General features: G+C 51.4%; 5 protein-coding genes across 5 annotated transcripts; 2 read left to right on the forward strand and 3 right to left on the reverse strand.

The window, feature by feature from the left end:
- Window positions 1–385: 385 nt before the first annotated feature.
- An18g03910 (uncharacterized protein) lies at window positions 386–3185 on the forward strand (the record flags this gene model as incomplete). The annotated part of the gene is made up of 2 exons (XM_001398812.1): window positions 386–2773; window positions 2829–3185. The coding sequence occupies 2 exons, from the start codon at window positions 386–388 to the stop codon at window positions 3183–3185; spliced, it is 2745 nt and encodes a 914-aa protein (XP_001398849.1).
- A 331-nt stretch (window positions 3186–3516) lies between these two features.
- An18g03920 (uncharacterized protein) lies at window positions 3517–4151 on the reverse strand (the record flags this gene model as incomplete). The annotated part of the gene is made up of 4 exons (XM_059745747.1): window positions 3517–3583; window positions 3652–3669; window positions 3748–3842; window positions 3936–4151. The coding sequence occupies 4 exons, from the start codon at window positions 4149–4151 to the stop codon at window positions 3517–3519; spliced, it is 396 nt and encodes a 131-aa protein (XP_059606585.1).
- Window positions 4152–4760: 609 nt separating this feature from the next.
- An18g03930 (uncharacterized protein) lies at window positions 4761–7272 on the reverse strand (the record flags this gene model as incomplete). Its single annotated transcript, XM_059745748.1, has 2 exons — window positions 4761–6602; window positions 6664–7272. The coding sequence occupies 2 exons, from the start codon at window positions 7270–7272 to the stop codon at window positions 4761–4763; spliced, it is 2451 nt and encodes an 816-aa protein (XP_059606586.1).
- Window positions 7273–8236: 964 nt separating this feature from the next.
- Window positions 8237–9926, reverse strand: An18g03940 (uncharacterized protein; the record flags this gene model as incomplete). The annotated part of the gene is made up of 7 exons (XM_059745749.1): window positions 8237–8290; window positions 8796–8820; window positions 8873–9000; window positions 9052–9366; window positions 9423–9559; window positions 9620–9643; window positions 9710–9926. 7 exons carry the CDS (start codon window positions 9924–9926, stop codon window positions 8237–8239), a joined length of 900 nt encoding a protein of 299 aa, XP_059606587.1.
- A 3922-nt stretch (window positions 9927–13848) lies between these two features.
- An18g03950 (uncharacterized protein) lies at window positions 13849–15796 on the forward strand (the record flags this gene model as incomplete). Its single annotated transcript, XM_001398816.3, has 3 exons — window positions 13849–14480; window positions 14531–14808; window positions 14868–15796. The coding sequence occupies 3 exons, from the start codon at window positions 13849–13851 to the stop codon at window positions 15794–15796; spliced, it is 1839 nt and encodes a 612-aa protein (XP_001398853.3).
- Window positions 15797–16608: the final 812 nt, after the last annotated feature.

A 16608-nucleotide genomic window follows, 5' to 3' on the forward strand; every position in this document is an offset into this window, starting at 1 on the left:
TGGATCGGCGGTGGTTGCGGCGTCGCTCTGTTGCAGCTCCGTCTGCGTCGCTAGACGAACAAACAACTACCAATGCAGAAACAAGGAATAAGCAGTACAATTGACAATAACTAATCACCAGAGCTCTCTTTCTATAATTAACATTTTCCGCACCACCTGTCTGTTCTTGCGAGGGGATGTTACACGTGACGAAGCGGGCGGCGATGTTTGCAGTGTTTGCCGCAACTCCGATAGAAACGATGGAATCCGCAATTCGCGGCGATTGCATCTTCTCCAACTATCGGCGGGAGGGCTCGAGCAAACAGCCGTGGCCCCCTGCGAAGCATTAACATATCAATTTCTCTAGTAAGCGATCGTATTGTTCGATCATAAATCACACACCATCATGGCTTCCAACGATCAGCCTCCAGCCAAAAGGCTGAAGAGCTCCAATCTCCCGCCACAGCTGCGCGACGCAAAGCGCAAGGATATCGACAACTGGGAAACGAACCGAATGCTCACATCTGGTGTCGCCCAGAGACGCGATTTCGATGGCGACTTCATGCCCGAAGATGAAGAAGGCACCCGTGTTCATTTGCTGGTCCATGACCTCCGTCCGCCTTTCCTCGATGGCCGCACGATCTTCACCAAGCAGCTCGAGCCCATCTCAGCTGTCCGAGACCCGCAGAGTGATATGGCAGTTTTCAGTCGGAAAGGAAGCAAAGTGGTTCGCGAACGACGTCAGCAGCGGGAACGCCAGAAGCAAGCGCAGGAGGCGACAACGATGGCAGGAACGGCGCTGGGAAACCTCATGGGTGTAAAGGAGGATGAGGGTGACAGTGCGGTCGCTATGCCCGTGGAGGATGCCTATAAGAGCGGAAACAAGTTTGCCCAGCATCTGAAAAAGGATGAAGGTGGACAAAGTTCGTTCAGCAAGAGCAAGACGCTCCGGGAGCAGAGGGAATTCCTGCCGGCGTTTGCGGTCCGAGAGGATTTGTTGCGCGTCATTCGAGATAACCAGGTTGTGGTTGTGGTTGGTGAGACGGGGTCTGGAAAAACAACACAGCTGACGCAGTTCCTGCACGAGGACGGTTATTCGAAGTTTGGCATGATCGGGTGCACACAACCTCGTCGAGTGGCAGCTATGAGTGTTGCCAAGCGTGTCAGTGAGGAAATGGAGGTTGATCTTGGTGATGAAGTTGGCTATGCTATTCGTTTCGAAGATTGCACAGGCCCGAAGACGGTCATCAAGTACATGACTGATGGTGTTCTTCTACGAGAGTCACTTGTCCAGCAGGACCTTGACAAGTATTCTTGTATCATCATGGATGAAGCGCATGAGAGAGCGCTGAACACAGACGTGCTCATGGGTCTTCTCAAGAAGGTCCTAGCTCGACGCAGGGACTTGAAGCTTATCGTCACATCGGCCACCATGAACGCAGAGCGCTTCTCCAGATTCTACGGTGGCGCACCGGAGTTTATCATCCCCGGAAGAACGTTTCCTGTCGATGTTCACTTCTCGCGCACACCATGCGAGGACTATGTTGACAGCGCGGTCAAGCAGGTCTTGGCCATCCACGTGTCGCAAGGTCCCGGTGATATTCTTGTGTTTATGACAGGTCAAGAAGATATTGAAGCGACATGCGAGCTGGTTGATGAGCGGTTAAAGCTGCTGAACGACCCGCCAAAATTGAGCATTCTTCCCATTTACAGTCAGATGCCTGCCGAGCAACAGGCCAAAATTTTCGAACGGGCTGAGCCTGGCGTGCGCAAAGTGATTGTTGCCACCAATATTGCTGAAACCAGTCTGACAGTTGACGGTATCATGTTCGTCGTGGATTCGGGGTACTCCAAACTTAAGGTGTACAACCCCAAGATGGGCATGGACACTCTGCAGATCACGCCAATATCACAGGCCAATGCCAACCAGCGTTCTGGCCGAGCAGGACGTACGGGACCGGGCAAGGCATATCGTCTGTATACCGAAGTGGCGTATAAGAACGAGCTATACCTGCAAACGATTCCGGAAATCCAGCGGACCAGTCTTTCCAACACCGTCCTTCTCCTCAAATCCCTTGGCGTCAAAGACCTCCTTGACTTTGATTTTATGGACCCCCCACCCCAGGAGACAATCACCACATCCCTCTTCGAGCTTTGGTCACTCGGAGCACTCGACAATCTCGGCGACCTCACACCACTAGGACGTCGAATGACACCATTCCCAATGGACCCCCCGCTCGCGAAGCTCATCATCACGGCCGCAGAAACCTACGGCTGCAGCGAGGAAATGCTAACCATCGTATCTATGCTATCCGTCCCCAGCGTCTTCTACCGTCCCAGAGAGCGACAAGAAGAATCCGACGCCGCGCGCGAGAAATTCTTCGTCCCAGAATCCGACCACCTCACTTTACTCCACGTGTACACGCAATGGAAAGCAAACGGCTACTCCGACGGCTGGTGCACACGCCACTTCCTCCACGCCAAGGCACTGCGGCGGGCGCGCGAAGTCCGCGACCAGCTGCACGACATCATGACGGTGCAGAAGATGCCCTTGGTCAGTTGCGGCACTGACTGGGACGAGATCCGCAAATGCATCTGCTCGGGTTTCTACCACCAAGCCGCGCGCGTCAAGGGTATCGGCGAGTTCCTCAACCTCCGAACCAGCGTCAGCATGCAACTCCACCCGACCAGTGCTCTCTACGGTCTGGGATATGTCCCGGAGTACGTGGTCTACCACGAATTGATCCTCACCAGCAAGGAGTACATGTCTACCGTGACTGCTGTAGATCCACATGTAAGGTCCCCACCCTATCCCATATACAATAAATACTAACGACATCCGGTAATAGTGGCTCGCCGAACTCGGAGGTGTCTTCTACTCCGTCAAAGAAAAGGGATATTCTCAGCGCGAGCGCCGCATCACCGAACAAGAGTTCAACCGGCGCGTGGAGATCGAGACTCAGATGGCGGCGGACCGCGAACGCGCCGCAGCCGAGAAGCAGCGCGAGGCGGAGAGGAACGATCCATCCAGACGCAGAAAGGAGATTGAAGTGGGGTCTGTTGTGCGGAGGCCTGTCGCGACAGCAAGACGTGTAGGGGGTGTGACGGCCTCGAGTAGTGGTGGTGGTGCGCGCAACGGTGGAAGTGGAGGCGGAAGCGTGGTTAAGAAGCCGCAGATTAAGCGGAAACCAGGACGGGCCTTTTGATTATACTAGAATATCGAATATACTATACCCAGGGATATATTGAATAGATTACGAGTTGATACTATCTATGTGAAGCTGAGGATAAACAGTAGATCCATACATTGATACACAGGTATAAATAGTAGCTAGCTAACATAACGCAATAACAGATACTCGACTTGTTTTACCTTCACCCAACTCAGATTAGAAACAGAGCAGACCAGGCTACTCCACCAGGGAAACAGCCTGAACCCTATCCTATCCTCTCCTCTCCTGTCACTTTATATCCACCTTTCCATCCATTCTACCAAATCTCATCCATATCCACAATGTCCCACAGACCCGACGACCTCTAGTTAATGAAGTTAATACAGAAGAAATGCAGAATCAGACTCCCAAAGACATAATCCGCGAATGCCCTACACAAAACAGTTAGCAATCCAGTCTCACCCCAAAGAAACCACCCAAGTAAAGTAAATAAACTAACCTCTCAGGCGAAACACCACTCCCCTCCTCCCCAGCACCAGCCGCAGCACCCTTCTTCCCCGCCTTCCCCTTCCCACCACTCACACCCCCAGTCGACGAAGTCGAACCACCACTAGTCTGCATCCTCAAACTAGCCGTAAGAACAAACTGACCAACGGCAGCACAGAAACCACTCAGGAAGGCATTGAACGGCTGTCACAAAGATTCCAATATTAGCCAAACTCTCACACTCCAATTTCTCTGAACCCAAACTCATCCATATCCAATGGGGAAAAGTATACTCACATAATTCCCCCCAACGACACAATAAACAAACTGCACACCACCGACAAGCACCAAGAATCCCATGAACGCATCTAGCAGCATTGTGCGCTGCGGCGTGGTCGCCAGGTACTGCTGCCAGACTGTGTGGGCGATGTCGTAGATGGAGGAGTTCTGGGTGAGGGTTTTGGGGCCGGAGGAGAGAGAGGAAGCTGCCGGTGCGGAGGATGCGGAGGGCATGGTGGGTGGTGAGGGCGCGGGGACGGGGCCTGCTGTTGCTGGTGCTGCTGCTGCTGCGGAGCGTTTCGGGGCCATTTTAGTGTCTTCTTTGTTTTTCTCTTTCTCTGGGAGAATGGGAATTGAGGTCGGGGTTGTTGGATTGAAGGTGAGAAAGAGGATGAGGGAAGGGGAGAGGTGGAGGTATAGTTACGCAAGCTGGCCTGTCGGGTGGTGGTTACGCGGTGTCACGTGATTTATAGATCGGGATTGTTATTACTGTTTTGTTGGGGGATTGTTTGGTTTGATTGTTGATCTGTGGGGAGAGATATGATGAATGGTTTTTGTTTAGGGATTTAATAGGAGTGGTTTTGTTCATTTCATTGTTGCTATACTCGCTACTTGGGTGGTGATACAGGTAAAGTACTGCCTCGGCTGCGTTACAACAAGGCACATAGTACATACATAACTCATTCATTAGCTTTTAGCTCATACCTAGCTAACTTTCTCATTATCGTGAATGGAGAGGTTTTGGTGGTCGTATAGAGAGGAGACATTCAGTACAGAGGCATCCCTATGATGCCGATAATAGCCACCAGGGCCATCAAAGTATCAACACATCACCTGGTATCATCAAGCAAGCCAATCCAGGGCATTGCCAAAAGGATTCTGCGTATTGGACGCTTGCAGGTCCATCTGGAAATCAGTCATAACCTGATCCCACTCTTCCCAGTTGAGATTCGCATTAGGCATCTCCTGCTGGGTCTCGCTTGGCTCCGTCGGTCTCACTAGCGTGTCCATCGACGCGCCCGAGCACTCCTGCTGCTGTATGCTGGCTGCCGTGGCAGGATTGAGCCAGTCCGTGTCGGGGAATAATTCGTTGATCACGTTAACTGGTCCGCCGCGCAGGTCGATATCGATTCCGCCGTTCTCAGGCAGACCGCGCAAAGACTCCTTCTCCTGGCCTGTTGGTGAAGCCTGAAAGTCCAGTGCTCGGGGCAGAACCGGGGGCTGTATAATTGAGAGTCCAGGGCAGTTCGGGATTGCGGCATCGTGAGCTGCAATCATGCTGGAACTCATCTGCGCGCGCATCTCCTCTTGCTTAGCTCTGAACGCGGCTGCTCGCTTCATCAGGCGGGAAAGTGGACGCCAGAGCATGCCTTTCCGCTGTTTGCTGTTTTTGATCCACTCTGTATACAGGGTGCTCACACATTTCCATGCTCGGTCGGTAAGAGGGCTGAGTGGGCGGACACAAAGCTCCGACAGCACAAAGGCAATGGCATGCCATTGCATGTTCGTGGCAAAGAGCCAGCTCCATTTGTACGTTTTGACGTCGCCATCCAGCAGCCGCTGGAACTCGGCTACCTCCACTGATGTAGCAAATAAGCTCTCACGATTGGCGTGGCTCAGCGTTAGGCCCCGTTCAGGCCTGGTCATCGGATGATGAATGACGAGCCACAGCTTGGTCAGGATGAGGCGACCAATCGTCGCGCAAACCCACTGAATCGGGACATTCATGTCGCAATGTTTGATATATCGGTCTTCAATACGGTCGTTGATCGCCCGGATCATCTTGGAGCAGTTATCAGGGTTGAGCTGCCGAGTTGCCGGAACGAAATGGCCGTTTGGACAAGTGTAGCTCACTCGACGCACAGCGACCGTGATATCGCAGCGAATCAGGCAAAATGTCATTTCCGTCCAGCCCACTCTCTCCTTGGGAGGCTCTTTCATGTCTGGTGTAATGTCGTCGTCATTGATATTCAGTGGGAGTCGAGTATCGTACAATCGTTCATGAATCTGCGCATCAGAACCGTGATCCTCTGCGGCCCGGATGTCCAATAAGCAGATGTGCCACCATAGTCGTCGGCGTATCTCCGTTTCATAAGGCTTCAGGCCAAAGTTGGTGCCGTCCCGATGAAGACCCAGTCCTTGCGCAAGGCGAAGAACAAGCGCTGTCATAGACCAGACAAATTTGGTGTCGTCTTCGCGACGAACGCCTATCAGGAAAATCACCACAGCCTGTAGGAGAGTGATGTTTTGCGTGTTCAAAAGATCTGCTTTGGAAAGTGCCTGCTCGACTGCGAACCGGTATCGCTTGACAAGCACATCCCTCTCTTCTCCCAGGTGAGATGAGCACTGGCTCGGCGACATGCTGATGATCGCGACCATGCACATTGCAAGAAATAGCGCCTCAAAGTTCTTATCCAAGCAATTTGGATCTTGGGCAGCCGTAGTAAATAGCTGCCTGGCGCTCGCTTTATGCACGATAGGTATCAAGGGCGCCACGTTTTCCAACCAGGTATTCCATAACAAGGGAATCTGGGGCCTCGGCGGAAGAAAATCGTGTAGTGAGTGGGAAACGGAATAGAACCCGAATAAAAAGCCATCATGGTTGGCCGACTGGCTGGACGATGTCTCGGGAGACGAATAGTCTTCCTCGTCCGAAGACGACGGATCTAGGATATCTTGCAACTCCTCAATCTATTGACATTAGCATCGTTACAGATATAAGAGAAGGACAGGGAGTAGTATTCACCTCATCTCCGAGACTTGCCCAGAATCGGTTGCTAACGTAACGGCTTCGACCCTCGTCGATAACCAATCGACCAAACTCATGCTCGATATTCCGAGGCGCTATAGGTCTGGTAGGATCCAGCTTGGCTGCATCCATAAGAAGTGGGCAGCCATCTCCGTCGCCTTCAGGCGCCGAGGCCTGCGCATTAGCCGGGGGTGCGGGTGGATTTTGTGGGTGCTGTTGTACACGTGGGGAAGAAGTATCAGAAGAAGATGCCGCAGCACCAGTCGCTTTCTTTTCACTAAGATGTTCAATGACGCCCTCGAGGCGCCTTAAGCGAGACAGGAGCTCCGCATCTTGCGGGCGTTTCACTTTGCGCGGTGCCCTTCCCGGCGGGGGAAAGATACACTGGATGCCGGCCTTGACGCAGTTGGAGCAAGGGGTTTTCTTGTTGCAGCGAACTTTTCTCCGACGGCAGGTGACGCAGCTGCGCAAGCTGTGGTCTTGTGCGGAATGGGAGGGGATGCCGTGGGCGTCGTGGCTGGTATGCGGGCCAGGCACAACGTCAGACCCGTTCCTGGGCGAGAGGGACGATGGGGCTGAAGGTGAGATCACAGACGAAGTGGACATGGCGTGGAACTGTTGCTGATAATGACAGGATCCCCACCAAGCCGCATCCTCACGCAGGGAGAATGTGTAGTAGTAGAGGAGTGATGGACATGGAACAGAACACAGGAACAGCGGTAGAAAAAAGCAGAGTGAGAAATAAAGGATTTGACTTCAACAATAATGGTTAGATAAATTATCAACTTGTCGCGCCTGACTTGGATCTTCGGTCATCGACTCATACTTGAGTGGAACCCCGGGATGGATGGTCTCTCGCTATTGGCTCTACCTTGATGGTTCTGGACCCGCCGCTTTGGTTTGGTGCTATGTGATTGGTCACGTCTAGCCCTGCTTTACTAATCCCATCTGACAATCACGTGGATGGGGAGGTGCAGGGCAAAAATCAAAGATAAAGAATAAGCTTGAGACGGCGCGATTTTCGGACTTTGTTGGCTGCGGGATTCGGGGCGATCATGCAGTGTCAGTGTAGAGACAAGACGTCACTAGCGAGATGCCGCCATTCTAGATGGTCATGGCTGCTGCTTGTCACCACCGAATTATTCCTACACACTGCTCCGTAGTAGTTATCTGATCAACATCGGAGTTAACCGCCAAAGTCCGCGGGCCAAGTCAACACGCTTCTATTTCCGGACGCCCTCAAGCTTTGTCCGACTGTATCTCAAAACTGCACTGGTCTCCTTAATGGTCCGCGGAAGGTCCGCGGACGAGAATTTGATCCGTTGTTACTTGGTATTGATCTGCTGTATGATTCTACAAAAGGCGCAGTCAGCCCCTCTCGGTATGAGTGCATTCAACAACTTCTCACGACAGATGTTCCTGTCTGTTCGTCTGTTATTTGACAATGGAGATCGTTGTGGTAGTGTCCAAGCTTAGTATGGGGTGGCTGCTGAAAATAGTGTAGAGCCAAGACGAAACCAGCAAGGATGTCCATCGAGTACTAACTTCTATTTTGATCGCAGACACCCAATTAGTTGTAATTGAGACCCACCCTCACTATATACATTCGCACCATAAAGTAATACTAATAAGTAGTAAGTCGTATGTTATATAATATATTTACAGAAGCCACTCAATGGGCTTTGATGCGCAGGAGCCCAAATAAATATGGGCGACCACGTTTTCACATGATGTTCCATGTCCGATGTCCCCGAGTAAACAAACAAGATCCAAAGTATATATAGAAACATTCCCCAACGCCATATATGGCCAACATGCGGAATTGGTAGCGCACCGAAGGCAAACGCCGTATATGCAAAGAAAGTAGAAAGTCGAAAGTCTAGGTGCTGGGCCAGTTCATATCGTAACCGTCATACACAAGCTCCGATGTGATACAAGCGCATCAAAGGAGCTCGGTCGATATCGTACAGTCGCTCGATCAACCCCTGAACAGGCGCCCGAGGGGCGTGGTCCGAACGGGAATGTCGACCTCCCGTCGTCCAAAGTACCTCTTCCGGCTAAACCAGAACGTGTAAGCATGAATCACGAACGGCCCGGGCGCATCAGACCTACCTCATCTTATCCCATACTTGGGTTTGCTGGTTGAAATGGTATCTGTGCCACGCATTAGCGAGAGGGAAGGAAATGGAGTTGAATAGAAGCATACCCTTGGAACACGGAAGCAGTCATCGACTTCGAACCGTATTCTTTCTTCAGCAGGCGAACGTATTCGAACGGGATCTTGACTGGCACATCTTCGAAGTAACTGTTTCGCAGTGGGAAAATCTCGGTTTCCTAACTTCAAGTCAGCCACTTTCTTGTGTCACCGGTTCACGCGCCACCCACATCAAACCGATGGCCATCCTTGCACATCAAAGCACCAGGCTCACGGTCTTTCTCCCTCCGCTCGTCGTCCTTGCGTACCGCAGTGATATCGATGAATAGCCCAGACGATGTGTCTATCCACCGCGCATCGATCACATTCAGCTTGTCATCGGTCGATCTGACGACATAGTTCGGGTTGATCTCCAGTAAATAGGTTCGGCCGCCGTCGACTCCTGAGATTTCAAAGTGGTGCTCGGTCATGTTGTAGTAATCGGCAAGGAAATGGATGGTCGGCTCAGAAATTTGAACGTCGAGATCGTTGTCCCATGGGAAGATCTGTCCATCCATTAGCGGGCGGCGCATCGTAAACACCCATGGTTTTGTGTCACAACCTTCTGGTTCCACCACCAAGCCAGCAGAGTTCCATGCATTATCCAGGTTTCAGCCCCAAGGTCTGCCATTGTCGAAAGATAGGTCCGGATGAGTTCCGACAGGTGCGGAACAGTCTCCTCCTCGGAAAGAGGCTCATCTGCGAAGCTAACAAGGGGATCAGCGATCGTAAGATTCAAGCGTGGTGGACCAGACGTACCGTCCATCATAGTGGTAGTGGAAGCTAGTTTCGATTAGAGTTAGTCAAAGCCAACAGAAAGACATCGCCCAAGTAGATCCTATAGCATACCTCGATTCCTCTGTAACTTGTTAGACAAAGCCGATAGCAACCGCAGGATCATGTCAGACTTACTGAAGTATTTCTCTCCCGGTTCTCCCCCTTTTCCGGAGTAATCCTTGACCATGTCAGGTCGGACACTCATGAAATCGACATCGGCGCTAGCTGATCCAACGGCACATAATAACCCACAGAGGCCGAGAAGCAAACGGGGTGTCGAAGACCACATAGTGGCGGAAAACGATAGACGATATTTGTTCTTTCAGTGTTGAGAGACCGGAAAGTGCATGCTCTTATCCGAGGTTGCACGATGCTGTAGATAAGACGGGGAATGTCCGTGCTGCTAATAAAACCGGAATGGGGCGGAGTTTGTTGAAGGGCCGAAAGGCCAAAGGGGGAGGAGGTGAAGACAAGTTGGAGGAACCACTCAGTTCGAGAAGGAAGGAAAAATGTATGTGTGTGTTAGAATAGGAACAGAGGCGGAAGGGAGAAGAAGAAGAAATGGAAGAAGAATGATGAACAAGAAGCAAGAGTATAATTAATCAAGAGAAAGCGACGTAATCAGTGCGGCGCATAAGAGGGAGCAATCACAACAGTCAATAATAATGAAGACTTGACTACGAATGGGGGGGGCGCCTAGAAAAAAAAACCACGAATCGCCAGGGCGATCGGCAGGGAAGAGACGTATAAAAAGAACCGCCGCCAAACCGGCGTGCCACTGTTACGGGGGAGGGCCCGGTCGCGTGCTCAGTTACCGTCCAGCCAAAAGAGTGGCAAGGAGCTGGCCTACAGAGTACGCTGGACAACACTTGGAACAGCCTTGCCAGCCTTGGCGATGGGCTTACTGGGCTTACCGTGCCGATCCGACTGGAAAGCCTGGAAGAATCTGCCACGCTTTGTGTTGTCTGACTCGTTGGTGTCAGCGATTTCGTCGGTTTCCTTGGGTGTCCGACCTACGGATGTGCCCTGGTCGGTTCACACGAAGAAAAATCGTCATGGAAAGACCGTTTTTGGGACAACATCAATACAACCACCAATACACCGATACATCTCGGTCTTGATATCTCCGACTAGACTAGGTAGATAGTCAACTGTTACCAACCACCGACACTAGTACCTTGCGTGCGTAGTCTCAGGCCAATAGTATGACGAATCTCACACGGCCTGTTCCGAATGACTTGGTCCGATGGCGTTTACCTTTGTCCTGGGTTCGCAGTTTTTAATGTTAAGATGCGTACAAAGTGGCCCTAAACACTGGGGCCGCGTCATAGCCTGATGTAGCGGCATTTCTCTCCCCCTCTCCGCCAGGGCCCAATGCCTTCCTTCAATTACCCGCTCACCGTCCATTTGGTCTCTACCAGATGACAGTTGGCCCTCCTGCTGCTGTCATCACATTTAGCACGGATGACGAGAATGGGTTTCAATCACTGTTCCGGTCAAGCTTTTTTTTCCCCCTAAACCCCATCACCAATGTGACGGCGTGACGGCGTGACGGTTTTGCGTTGCACGCAGCAACTGTAAGGGTAGGGAGGAGTCTTGCAGTGATAAAAGTGGGGGACCTCCGCTGCATCGAACAGAACGTTGGCTTTAGAATTTACGGCGATCGTCGCTCATCATGCTACTCTTGCTCTTCGCGGTTCCTGCCAGTCTTTACCTTTATCGTGCCCTTTCACATAAATAGAAGCCACAGCCATATGCTTGCCGTCTCGGGGCGCTGACCAAGGACCACATTGTCTCAGCATCGACCAAAGGAATTTACGTTAGTAAGATAAGCAAGCAAATATGAATGAACCGATTGAGATCTCTAACAGGATCCCCTATTCACAACAATGTGGAATCGCGTCTCTTTCGTCGTCAGCAAACTATAAGCACATTCTCTGTTTTAGATGCGAGTCATGTACACGAGAACAAAAAATAGGATGCATAACTAGTAACATCTAAGTACTTACCGAACATGCCTTGTCAGCGCGCAAAAAGGTAGTATCGCATCCTCGGGGCGGCGGGTCTAAGCTGCCGAGAAATGTCGCTCAACCTTAGGATTCATAACACGCAGTTGATCTAGAGGATGTTGCCTGTACACTCCTGTAGAGACTAAACCTAAAAATATTTCCGACTTACTATCACTGTGATCGTCCGATTAATGACCGGCCTGCACGCAGTGCCAGCCTTAAAGATGAAGCCATACAAAAGGGTTGAAGAGTCGCAAGCACTGAGCTACTAGTAATAGCTCACTCAGCCCGATTTAGGAAAGCTACGTATAGTGGTGAATAGTTTTATTGGATTGCTTTGTGTCCCAGGTATCCTCTTATTGCCTTGGACATTCGATAATCGAATGCACTGCTCTCCTGCCGGCAAGCTGTCGAGTCACAACTACAAACTTGTTAGGTGGTAGGGGAGGATAACGCCGGCGAAACAAGACTGTGAGATATATCAGAGGATATTGACCGTGACTTGCATACGCCAATTGGCTTAAGGTCTACCCAAAGTTAGCAGGAGACAAGCAGCTATAGGAAGCCGAAGCATGATAAACACGAGCCTCCACAAAAAAAATCAATGATATTCACGGGCCCTTATAGATTACCACATCGGGCCCAGTGGTGCCTTGCGGCGCTCGATGCCGCCGAATGTGACTGCCTGATTGGTCGGGATGTGGAGGAAGTGTGCCGGCGCATCGGGGAAATCGGTTCCGATGATTCGTCAGGTTTGGGATGTCCTCCTCTTCTATCTTTGACTTTGGGGTTATCGCTGCTAATTTGGGGAGGCCAGTAGTACTAATCAAGTATCGTCTACGGGGTGCACCAAGAACTAGGTAGGCTCTCTCGTGTCTTTTCCCTTACAAAGTACACCAAGACTTTTCTCTTACCACTTGAGAGTTTTGTTCTGATGGAGACATTCATGAGCTGGTATATGGCGTCTTGAACCCGTTCAACGGCATAGGACTTCACACCCCGTATCCAGCAACACACTGAACATTAAATTGTAATCAGGGACATAGGACTGTAGCCCTCATGGGGTAAGCATTCATTTGGCACTAATTGGTCTTTGGATCTTCCCGCCAGCTGTGTACCCAAGATGGCAGACTAACTGTACCATAGTTCTAACTTGATCTAATCTCTCCACTTTGGCCTTCCGCTCACCAAAGAGAACAGGGGACTAAATTGCACTAGCCTTAGGCTTCTTTCCTACAGGCCAAACCCCTCTTAGCAATGGCACCATCCTGGCCCTTAGAAGCGCAGACAAAGGCTAAAGAGCCTTTCCCCTTTGTGGCTGGACTCTCACATGACTGAGGCTTGTATGCGTCCCACTGCTTCAGCTGGATTCTGCTGCTGCACCAACTCCGACTACTTGCGGCACCGGGTACATGGCGAGTTCTGCAGTTTCCCCTGCCGGCGGGCGTCCAATTGGATGTCTTCATCCCAGATTCTACCTTGGATAGATCTATCGATTTTGTTTCCATCCTCTCGATATCGTCCACGTTATCACTTCTGAAGTCCTCTCAAACCTGGTTTGTCAGATAGGAATGACGATGTTAATCTCCGTCTTTCACATCCACTTTTGATTACATGCCGCTTCTGGAGACGAGTCTTGAGGACCAGCAATATCGCCTAGTCAGCCCCAACACGCGCTGTGCACACTTAATCTGGATCTAGTTTATCATCCGACCCTTGCATCTATCGTCGATCACCAGTGGTCCGGATACTACGCCTTGTAGCAAGGTGTGGGGGCCAAAAATGTCGAAAATACCCACAATCCCCCCAGGCGACTCAAATGCCATACCCCAGGCAGCGACCGCGCAACAATTGAACCGATCGTGCGAGTCGTGTCGAGGACTGAAAGTCCGTTGCTTACCCGATCCTTCGACACCCAACCAATGCCAACGATGTGTGAAAGCCAACAGACCGTGTGTCTTCGTGGCGCCCCAAAGGCGGCGACCACGCAAGCGGACTGACTCGCGGGTCGCTCAGCTAGAGAGAGAGATGCGACAGATGCGCTCTCTACTCAAGGACAGGTTACGCGTGGATGAAAGCAGTGCCGAAAGCGTCGGCAGCGAAAGAGAGGACTCACGGGAACCCGACCTAGGGCCGAGTATCAATGATTCGGTACCCACAGGCACAGATCCTCCAAGCAGCGCATCGGGGTCAGCTAGACCCATGGACTGTTCACCCAGCTTCTCCTCAACCCCTCCATATTCGAATACCTTCGACGGTGGTGCCGCTCCCGGCTTAGCTTCCAATCCTGTATCGTCGAGCTACTCGCTTGAAGCAACTCTAGAAAGAGATGTCGTCGGGCAAGGCTTGATATCACTGGAATATGCCAACGATTTAGTCGCCTTCTTTATCACTGAGCTCACGGCCTTTGCTCCAATCGTTGTACTACCTCCAGATACAACTGCTTACCAACTGCGTTGCTCGAAGCCAGTGCTGTTTCTCTCAGTCATTGCCGCAGCAGCAGTCTCGTTGGATGCCAACCTAGCCGCTGCTCTCAACCGTGAGATGATTCGAGTGTATGCCGAACGCTTCTTCATTAATGGGGACAAGTCCTTGGAATTAGTCCAGGCATTGCTGCTCATGATTGTCTTCTACTTCCCGCCCGACTCTCCTTTGAAACTGCAATTCTATCAGTATACTCATATAGCGGCCACGATGGCCCTGGAAATTGGGTTGGCTTCCAAACGACGAGTGCCCCAAAGCTCCAGTCGCAGGACGAATAGAAAGACAGCATATGACGAGCCAATGGCGGAACAAGCGAGAGCGATCTTGTTTTGCTATCATTTGACGTCCATGTAAGCTTCAATGCGGATGCTGTTGAGACTGACCTGCTAACGGAGGACAGTGTCGCTATGAAAACACGCCGGCCGAATTTGCTTCTCTTCAATGACTGGATGAGCGAGTGCGTGAAGCATTTAGAGCGCTCACCAAATGCAGTCGATAGACACATGGCCACTTGGTTTGAGCTTCAGCGAGTAGTCGATGAGGCGATGACATCCTTTGGGCTTGATGACACGAGTTCGACTGCCCCGCTCACCGAGTCGCGGCTGCAAGCCGTTTTGAGGTGGTTTGACAACCGCATGCAATCATGGAAGAAAGATCTATCCATGGAGATGCATACAGGTAAACTTCTCCTGAAGCGGTCAATGTGGGCACGTATAAAAGCTAATACCATACATCAGTTCCCATGAATTTCGAATACCATTACACTAACCTCGCGATCTATGAGCTTGCTGTCGGAGAAGGTTATCGCGATCCTGATGCGATCAAGCAACAATATTATACTCTCCCATCACTGGAGAACAGTGATAAGTCCAAAGGCACGCCACTGAGTGCGGTCCGTGTAGACTTCACGATCAAGTGGTTGAACGCCGCCCACGAGATGCTCGACTTCTTCCTAGGCTGCGACACGGAGATGCTGCGGAAGATCCCCAACCTCATCTACACCCGGGTCGGAGTAGCGATTCTGTCTCTGCTCAAAATCTACTTCTCCGTTAGATCTGGCGCCCTAGGGGAGTTTGTGACTGCCGAGTCCGTAAATGTCGAGAAATATCTGGACGCAATGACCCGGCGTCTAGCGGAGGCAAGCGGTGGTCAGAAGTACAAGATCCCCAGCCGATGGTATCTTGTTGTCGCCATCAAGGCTCGAAATTGGTATGATCGCTTTGAGCAGAAACAGATGCAGAGAAATGCTGGGCTTGTCCCTCAGTTGAGCGCTGGTACGCCAATCTCTCCGAGTCATGCCGCTTCTCAGAATCCGCTGCCATTTGACCCACAACAGCCAAGTGCGTCACTTGTAATGAAGGCGGAGTACTCTTCTATGGTCCCTTTCCAAGCGATGAATGTCAATTACGGCGTGCCACCAACGACGGAACAGATATGGCAACCCGACCAGAGCGGAGCTTATCAAAACATGGTTCACATGAATACTTTTGCCGGCTACCAGCCTGCAATGCTGCCTCCTCACTATGGATATGATGTACAGCAACAGCGAACCCCGCCAGAGAGCGGTCAGCAAGGAAACCCATCGCCGGCAAGAACGGGTATGGAGCTTGATGAGTGGATGCCGGATGGAAGTATTTTCGCGATGCCTAGCTTGCCTGGATTCTGAAAAAGCCGTCGCTGGAAAGCCCTCGAATCTAGATAGAGAAGATGGACCACCTGGAAGTGACCATCTGTTTGCATACATTAGCATAGACATGAAAAGCCCTCTCCCGATCAATTTCATCCGCCTGCCATAGGAGAGGCAGGCACGCCAGACGGCCAGTATTTGATGAGCACTGCAACAAGGAGTCTTAAGAAAAGAGAGAACTCGATGAGAGCACGCAGTAGAAAGAAGGAAAAGAAGTGTCCAAGATGGGGCTACGTGACTAAGAACATTGTCCCACAGTAAGCGTTATGCATGCTCGAGGTCTCTCGAGGTTACTCCGTCGGGGGCTCGGTAGACATGAAACCTCCGACATCCAGTTGGGGTTTATTTCCCCCAAGGCCCCAACACCAACATCCACAACTGTCCGGACTCTCCGAAAGGGGAATATGTGGAGACTTTCATGGCTCCCCAAGCTCGCTCTTGGAAGATGGTTTGCTGTTTCCGACCTAGTCACCATGTGGATGGTGGCCTTGTGCAGCTGCAAGTTCGACTGTTGGGAGATACCGCTGGCCATGTGGAGCTGCACACTGAGCAAGCGATTGACCCACGGATAAACAGACCATCAGAGGAGATCGCCTGATGATCGCGAGATTGTCATGAACATTGGGCATACTCGATATTTATGCGGGACTGCACAAGAGGAATTAATTGGCCTGGCTCCGTTCCAGTGTCTCTGGATATCGGCCGACAATTCGGAATCGGGCCGAATCTCTTTCGTCCCCTTGCCGATGGACAATCTCATTTGACCACCAGCCTTGCTGTTCTGGGCTCGA

Source organism: Aspergillus niger (genome assembly GCF_000002855.4).
Source record: "Aspergillus niger supercontig An18".
NCBI lineage: Eukaryota > Fungi > Ascomycota > Eurotiomycetes > Eurotiales > Aspergillaceae > Aspergillus > Aspergillus niger.